Source organism: Mytilus galloprovincialis, chromosome 1 (genome assembly GCF_965363235.1).
Source record: "Mytilus galloprovincialis chromosome 1, xbMytGall1.hap1.1, whole genome shotgun sequence".
Classification (NCBI taxonomy): Eukaryota; Metazoa; Mollusca; class Bivalvia; order Mytilida; family Mytilidae; genus Mytilus; species Mytilus galloprovincialis.
The window spans coordinates 8,651,670-8,660,946 of record NC_134838.1 but is presented as its reverse complement, the minus strand read 5'-3'; the positions used below and the strand labels follow the sequence as shown (position 1 = coordinate 8,660,946).

General features: G+C 32.3%; 2 protein-coding genes across 2 annotated transcripts; both read left to right on the top strand.

The window, feature by feature from the left end:
- The first annotated feature begins 1,099 nt into the window (after positions 1-1,099).
- On the top strand, positions 1,100-2,145 carry LOC143068997 (M-phase inducer phosphatase-like). Its single transcript, XM_076243457.1, has one exon. It carries the CDS (start codon positions 1,129-1,131, stop codon positions 2,002-2,004), a length of 876 nt encoding a protein of 291 aa, XP_076099572.1. The 5' UTR covers positions 1,100-1,128; the 3' UTR covers positions 2,005-2,145.
- Positions 2,146-7,117: 4,972 nt separating this feature from the next.
- LOC143068926 (M-phase inducer phosphatase-like) lies at positions 7,118-8,068 on the top strand. Its single transcript, XM_076243352.1, has one exon. It carries the CDS (start codon positions 7,122-7,124, stop codon positions 7,995-7,997), a length of 876 nt encoding a protein of 291 aa, XP_076099467.1. The 5' UTR covers positions 7,118-7,121; the 3' UTR covers positions 7,998-8,068.
- Positions 8,069-9,277: the final 1,209 nt, after the last annotated feature.

The window sequence follows — 9,277 nt, the reverse complement described above, 5'->3', positions numbered from 1 at the left end:
TTCATCAACAATATCCAGTTTTTTGCCATTAAATAAAAAATTGAAAATTACATGATGGTCGTCTCCTTGAAAAAAAAAACCATGACCTTTGTTTTATCAACATTAACTTTTAGCTTCCATACATCTGTGTAATCTTGGAAACAATCTAAAAGCTTTTGGAGTTAAATGAAATATAGTTTGTGGCGCAAATGAAAGATTATTTTGTCGCAAATGAAATGCCAATTGGCGCAGAAGCAAAGCACCGATATTATGTACAGCATATAGAATATAGTGAAATTCATCACCCATCTATTGAGAATTATAAAGTACACAGTACCATTCCTGTCTTACCATTTCATACCAAATCTACCTATATCTATAGATAACCATTGAAAAGCAATTCTAAAACTACAAAAGTTATTTCATCTTCATAAGGTTTAAAAATATATTATATAATGCAATTTATTTCTAAGTTATCTGCTGATTTTAAATATATACCTTTAAGTTATTTAATTCATTAACAATTTTGACAGATAACAAATGGATAAGTTTGTATGGAGATGAATTTTCCAACGTTACTTTTTTATATATATTTTATGAATTTGACTATATTTTTGACATTCAAGTAAAAAGTGGTATTCATCTTCAATTTGTACACAGTCTATCATTTTTGTCAACATTATAAAATCTGCATAAACACAAAACTGAATACAACCCCGATTATATTGTTTTAGTTTCCATTTATCAAATTATGCATTATTTACTTTTTTGTTTATTCCCACCCCTCTCTTTTGATTTAATTTGTATCGTTTTTGAAAATCTTATCTTACTACTGTGCACTTTTTACTTTGTGTCATGATTGTAATCACCTTTTTAACTTTTAATCCCAAAGGTAATAATTTGAAATCCTTTTTGATCTAACGAATTCAATCATAGGAATTGATTGGCTATTAATTAAGTAATTAACAAAAGCTTTGGAAGGCCGACCTCGAGTTGAACACTGCTTGAGTAATGAGCTGAGCACGATTCCCAATTAGAGACAAATATCACTTATTGTCAATTCAAAAAATATAAATATGAAAATTCATAACATTTCAAACATAAACATTGAACATTTAAATCGTAATACCTGACATTTCAACAACAAAAATGCTTTCAAGAAGATTATTCGACACATGTGATGACTTTGATGTCATGCCAGCATCTATATCTTCCCTGAGTTTTGATTCTACACCAGTAAAGTCGGATGACCTTATGTCTGTGATGACTCCAAACATCAAACGAAGTCTGTTTCCTGATGATGACGAGGATTCTGGTCTTGGTATGGATGATCATATTACTTTTACACCTAGCTTGACGAAATCTGCCAAGAGACAGCGTACAGAAGATGTCAACTCAACATGTTCAAAAAGACCAAAAGTTTGTACCAATATAAAAGCTGTGGTAACAAAACTTGAAGAGAACGAGGACTTGATTGCCGATGCTAGTAGATTGTATACTTTACCAACTGTTACTGGAAAGCATACTGATTTGAAAAGCATCACTCCACAGACACTTACTGATGTTTTAAACGGGGACTACGATGACGTTATCAGTGACTACAAGATCATCGACTGCCGATACCCGTATGAATTTGAAGGTGGGCATATCAGAGGAGCAGAGAATATGTATTTGCACGAGACCATTTTAACTCTGCTTCAGCAACCAACGAAAGATAAACAGATCGTCATCTTCCACTGCGAGTTTTCGTCCGAAAGAGGCCCTAAAATGTTACGATTCCTCAGAAGCAAAGATAGAGAACTCAATAAAGAAAACTATCCATCACTGAACTTTCCAGAAGTTTATTTACTAGATAATGGTTACAAGGCATTCTTCAATGAACAGTCAGATCTATGTGACCCAGTGAACTATCGGCCAATGCTTCATTCTGACCATTCAGAAGATTTGCGCCATTTTCGTGTGAAATCAAAGTCATGGACAGCTGGCGAGAAACGAAGATATACCAAACGATCAATGAGATTTTAGAACTGTCTTTTAAGTTTAGAAGAATGTTAGTGCTCATAGATATCTGTGATATAAAAAGTAATTCAGTGCTTTGTTTTATACAATTTGTGTTTTATTGTTATTGTTATTACCGTATTATTGATATATTAAAGATTACCAATATTTATATTGTACTTCATGATTTTTAACTGTTGCTACTGCGTGTGTGTCGTCTTAAAAAAGAGTCCCCGATGAGTCATTTGTAGAAGAAACGCTCGTCTAGTGAAAATAGAAACTTCCATCCTGGTATCAATGATAAGTTTATTTTGGCATTGCACAAGGTCATGTTTGTCTCCGACTCTTTATGACGTCTTTAAACTAAATCCATTGGATGTTGGATGTGTACTGATTGATAATTTAGTCTAAGATGCATAATTCTTTGTGTTAGTTGTTTATATTGGCTTTGAACTAACTGTCAGTTATTGCGAGTACTCTCAGATCTCTACTTTTTGTTGTTGGGACGACAAGTACCCGGCCACATCGTCTGTAATTATGTTAGATGTATTAATGTTTGTATTCTTTTGATGAGTTAAGCCTTTTTAAACTAATATTTATGGTTCGTTTTATATGTTGTACTGTTACACCACTGTTCCAGGTTCGGGTTGAGGGTTAGGATCCCGCTTACATGTTTAATCCCGCTACATTCTGTATGTATGGGTCTGTCGCAAGCCAGGAGCCTGTAATCCAGTGTTGTCGTTTGTTGCCGTGTTATATTTTTGTTGTTCAATTTTTCATTGGTTTTGTACATGGATTACGCAGTTGATTTTCTCGTTTGAATTGTGTTATATTTGTCACATCGGGCCTTTAATTTCTGAATATGCGGTATGGGTTATGCTCATTGTTGAAGGCCGTACGGTGACCTATAGTTAATTTTGTGTCATTAGGTCTCTCATGAAGAGTTGTCTCAATAACATTCATTCTAAATCTTCTTTTTGATATTTACCTCGCCACATCCTTTATTTTTTATCCAAAGTCAGATACATGTAGTTCAGTGGTTATCGTTGGTTAATAAATTTGAAATACGGCATATGTTCTTGTCGGAGGCTTTTATAGCCGCCTATGCAGTATGGGGTTTTATCATGGTAGAAGTCCGTAGGGTAGTCTTTGAAATTCATTGCTAACATTAACTTCATCGGAACTTTGATAGAAAGTTGTCTTATTGGCAATAGTCCTCATCTCCTTATATTAACATAGGTTGGAAACAAACAATTCAGGGTAAACTAGCCATATCTTTTTTTGTATGAATTTTCCGTTTTCTGCTTTTTGAAGATATTGAGCTTATAACCGAAATGTGGTCAATTCTATTGTATTTTTATCACTTTGATAGTGTAAGTTTCATGTCAATGAGACAGCAACCCAATGACACAGATACAAAATTACTCTGGAGGAGAACGATATGCAGGCTATAAATCTCCTCGTGTTAAAAACATAGGATTAATTAAACCTGTACAAATGTACGTTCAAAGATATGACATTTGCATAAAAAAAAAGAAGTTATTTAAAATACGCGTTCAAAGATCTGACTTTTACACACCAATGAACAGTAGAAAACATGAGTTGAGACAAAAGACAACCAGTGGTGAGACTCATGACTTAGGACATGCACATCAACATATTGCGAAGTTAAATTTCCCTTTTTATTTCGTTTAATGGACTATTTATTTGCATTCAGGTATCGCACATCAAAATTATTCGTTCATAGTGTGTTTATTTACGTTTTTTTTTTAATTGAGTTAAGCCTTCCAATTGATATTTTATCGTGTGATTTTTTATGTTGTGATGTTATACTATTGTTTCAGAAAAAGGTAGAATGTTTGGTACCATTAAAACGTTTAATCCCGCTGCAAATGTTTGCACCTGTCCTAAGTCAGGAATCTGATGTACAGTAGTTGTCGTTTGTTTATGTAATTTATACGTGTTTCTCGTTTCTCGTTTTTTATATAGATTAGTCCGTTGGTTTTCCCGTTTGAATGGTTTTACACTTATAATTTTTGGGCCCTTTATACCTTGTTGTTCGGTGTGAACCAATGCTCCGTGTTGAAGGCCGCACATTTACCTATAATGGTTTACTTTTACAAATTGTGACTTGGATAGAGAGTTGTCTCATTGGCACTCACATCACATCTTCCTATATCTATAGAAAATTATACTAAAAAAATAATTAACTGTGCTTGCCTTTCTTCTAGTAGCAAGTATTTCACGCATATTGAGAGCTAGGACAAATTAATAATAAATCCAATGATAAGGTTCCCTAAATTTGCTCGTCCGGGGTTGACTGTGTTTTTTTTTTATATAACTCCACGGGAAAGAGAAGATATTTCAAATAGCGAAAGAGACTTTGTGCTACAATAGCCTATCTACGAACTCTCTAAATAACTATTAAAAAGGGTACCTGGATTGATCGTGGCACTCTAATTACCCTTGGTAGGCATCGGATTTAACGTTTCAATTCTGATAGTTAGTGGCTGTGTATTTATATATCCCACACTACTATACAGACGCACATCCTTATCATTTCTTTACGTTTCAGATTTAACATTCCGGATGGTACCATAAAGTAATATCTACCAAAATATTTAAAATAAGTACGGGAACAGCTATGTTCTCTACATAACACTATTACATAACGATTTTATCGACCCAACAAATGTATATTTTGGAAAATAGTCAGAATTATCAGGCTGCATAAGCTACTTTAAAACAAAATGTTTCTTGCAAGTGTAAATAGTTATCAAAGATAACAGGATTATAATTTAGTACTCCAGACTAAAATTGTTTGAATCTTTATATTTTTTAAAATTTTTTTTTTTAAAGTTAAACGATTACAAGTGTGATTTATCTAAAAGGCATAAAGTGCAAACAGTTCTGGATTAGTTGAAGTTCAGTGTTGATTTTTGTTATATATGCTTCCACTTAACAATTCAAATTCTATTAAAGTTTGTGTTCCTATTTCGAGGCATTCAGCATCGAGAGAGTGGATCTAGGGTTTTCAACAGAACTTAAAACAATTGGACAGAATGAGCATATCTACCCAACGTTTACTGACAATTTTGTTATAACTAAACAGTGAGTACCGATTTGTCTGCACCAGGTGTGCATTTTGGACAATCAATGTGTCTTCAGTGATACTTGAAGCCAACATATTTTAAAATACAAAACTTATTAAAGAGATGAAGAGCTATAAACCAAAAAGGACAAAAAGGTATAGCCAAAGACTAGCAAAGACATAAAACTTTGCATGAGGGAGATACATTCCTGAATTTTTTTTATAATTTTCTAAATTTTGTAACAGGAATTTTAATAACACAAAATCTGTATTTTCATGCCAGTACCGAAGTACTTCCTCCCTGCTGGTGATACCATCGGGGACTATCAGTCCACCAGCAGAGGCATCGACCCAGTGTTAATATAACATAAACGGTACCATGTTCTGGACCAGATGCGCATTTCGAATTTTCAATACCCAGCCATATCATTTGGCTTATGAGACACATTGCACAATATATATATATATATATATATATATATATATATATATATATATATATATATATATATATATATATATATATATATTACAGGCATTTTCTAAAATGCCTGCAAGATTCAGTCATTAATTAATTATACATAATGACTAATTTTTCTAAGCACTTTACAAAATGCCTGAAATTGTTTTAAAGAATGAAAGTTAAAAAAAAAAAAAAAAAAACAATTAAAACCTTTGAACACAGGAGCAGTTTTATATTTTGATAATTATTGAATTAGAATAGAAGAGTTTAAATAATCAAGAATAAGTTTTACTGAATTATTCAAAAAAACTCTACAATTATATATCATTTCTCAAAATGTTTGGATGACAGGACTGTTTATACACAATATTTGTCCTGATTATTTTTAAAAACATTGTTCGGTTTTAGCACTTCGACCAAAGTTGAAACCTGAATCAGGATACATTTTTCTGTTTCATCACATTTACTGACAAACACTTAACTTTCGACATTATTGTTGTTCGCAATTAGCACACACGTCACACATGAATATCTACTTTTGCATAGGTTTCAAAAATCAAAGTACATAATATCATGATAAGTTTAACGTGTCTATTTTGGCTTATAGCTTTTCACGGACTGAAGCAGATCTGCCGATGACAGTGATGCGTCTTCAGCAGCTTATCCTCTCAAAAACATGTAAAACTTCACACATATATGTGAAAATATTTACATTAAGATATTGCGGGGGGGGGGGGGGGGGGATCAACTGATATGTACATTATCAATCAAATGAAGTTTACCAGGATCAGCTTGGGTACAAGTCAACAGTAAAAAACATTGTGGCATCTTCTGTAACCATTTCGATCCTTTTAGATAAGAAAGTGCAGCTGAGACATAAAGTACCCGCCCTTTTCATATATACTGAATATAAAAACAAATAAAAAAATCCTTACATGATATGCTTTGAAAACAAAATAAAACCTATAGGCATATTATAAAATGCTTTAAACTGTAAAAAAAAATGTACATACTCATGTTTAATAATAGAAGACATGTTTGTAAAGAATGGATATTTTTTCTTCATAATACACTTAAATGAAATACTTAATTGAATTTGAATTTTATTTTTTATGCTCATACCTTCCATAGCATTTATTTAAATCTTATTCAATTTTTCAATATTTTTTTTTTAACCTTTTGATTTAATTTGTATCGTTTTGAAGTAAAAGTATTGTATGAACACTGATCTAACGCCTGTGTACTTTTTCTTTGTGTGATGATTGTAATTATCTTTGTAGAATCAAAGCCAAAGGTAATAATTTTAAATTATTTTTGATCTAACAAATTCAATCTGTTACTGGTATGTTCCTCCTATCTAAGGAGCAATCATAGGAATTGATTGGCAATTAATAAGATAATTAACAAAGCTTTGGAAGTTCAACCACGAGTTGAACACTGCTTGAGTAATGAGCTGAGTACGATTCCCAATTAGAGACAGAAATTACTTATTGTCAATTCCAAAAATATAAATATGAAAATTTATAATATTTCAAACATAAACATTTATCATTCGAATCAAAATATTTCAAATTCAGAACAACAACAAAAATGCTTTCAAGAAGATTATTCGACACATGTGATGACTTTGATGTCATGCCAGCATCTATATCTTCCCTGAGTTTTGATTCTACACCAGTAAAGTCGGATGACCTTATGTCTGTGATGACTCCAAACATCAAACGAAGTCTGTTTCCTGATGATGACGAGGATTCTGGTCTTGGTATGGATGATCATATTACTTTTACACCTAGCTTGACGAAATCTGCCAAGAGACAGCGTACAGAAGATGTCAACTCAACATGTTCAAAAAGACCAAAAGTTTGTACCAATATAAAAGCTGTGGTAACAAAACTTGAAGAGAACGAGGACTTGATTGCCGATGGAAGTAGATTGTATACTTTACCAACTGTTACTGGAAAGCATACTGATTTGAAAAGCATCACTCCACAGACACTTACTGATGTTTTAAACGGGGGCTACGATGACGTCATCAGTGACTACAAGATCATCGACTGCCGATACCCGTATGAATTTGAAGGAGGGCATATCAGAGGAGCAGAAAATATGTATTTGCACGAGACCATTTTAACTTTGCTTCGGCAACCGACTAAAGATAGACAGATCATCATCTTCCACTGTGAGTTTTCGTCCGAAAGAGGTCCTAAAATGTTACGATTCCTCAGAAGCAAAGACAGAGAACTGAATAAAGAAAACTATCCATCACTGAACTTTCCAGAAATCTATTTATTAGATAATGGTTACAAGGCATTCTTCAATGAAGAAGCAGATCTATGTGACCCAGTGAGCTATCGACCAATGCTTCATTCCGACCACTCAGAAGATTTACGCCATTTCCGAGTGAAATCAAAGTCATGGACAGCTGGCGAGAAACGAAGATATGCCAAAAGATCAATGAGATTTTAGAACTGTCTGTAAATTTTATGTTTTTCTAGTGCTATAGTAATCTGTGATAAAAGTAAAATCAGTGCTTTGTTTTAAACAAATTATGTTTTAATGTTTTTGATTTTTTAAGTTATATATATTATATGTTATTTATATATTAAAGATTACCAATTTATATATTTTTTTTTGTTATGAAGTATAATTTTGCGATTCTACGAAACATCTCAAGTTATTTCAAGCATGGTTTAACCGGTTATTTTAAACTTAAAACAGCAAACATATAGAATGAGATGATTTTAATAATGCAATTGATCATTCTGAACATAAAATATCCTCATGTCTTCTTTTGAATCAAACTTTGGCGGAATGATATATGAAAGATCTTTTATTATTTCCCAATTTGTGCTGATCTTTTGAAAACATGACTGAGACAATGTTAAGTCCTGAATGGTCAATATTATTATTTTTGTTATATATGCTTCCACTTAACAATTCAAATTCTATTAAATTTTGTGATCCTATTTCGAGGTATTCAGCATCGAGAGAGTGGATCTAGGGTTTTCAACAGAACTTAAAACAATTGGGCAGAATGAGCATATCTACCCAACGTTTACTGACAATGTTGTTATAACTAAACAGTGAGTACCGATTTGTCTGCACCAGGTGTGCATTTTGGACAATCAATGTGTCTTCAGTAATACTTGAAGCCAACATATTTTAAAATACAAAACTTATTAAAGAGATGAAGAGCTATAAACCAAAAAGGACAAAAAGGTATAGCCAAAGACTAGCAAAGACATAAAACTTTGCATGAGGGAGATACATTCCTGAATTTTTTTTATAATTTTCTAAATTTTGTAACAGGAATTTTAATAACACAAAATCTATATTTTCATGCCAGTACCGAAGTTCTTCCTCCCTGCTGGTGATACCATTGGGGACTATCAGTCCACCAGCAGAGGCATCGACCCAGTGTAAATATAACATAAACGGTACCATGTTCTGGACCAGATGCGCATTTCGAATTTTCAATACCCAGCCATATCATTTGGCTTATGAGACACATTGCACAATATATATATATATATATATATATATATATATATATATATATATATATATATATATATATATATATATGTTACAAGCATTTTCTAAAATGCCTGCAAGATTCAGTCATTAATTAATTATACATAATGACTAATTTTTCTAGGCACTTTACAAAATGCCTGAAATTGTTTTAAAGAATGAAAGTTAAAAAAAAAAAAAAAAAAAAAAAACAATTAAAACCTTTGAACACA

Bases quoted from the DNA above. Each gene is read 5' to 3' on its own strand.
- LOC143068997 (XM_076243457.1), top strand. From the start codon at position 1,129: ATGCTTTCAAGAAGATTATTCGACACATGTGATGACTTTGATGTCATG.
- LOC143068926 (XM_076243352.1), top strand. From the start codon at position 7,122: ATGCTTTCAAGAAGATTATTCGACACATGTGATGACTTTGATGTCATG.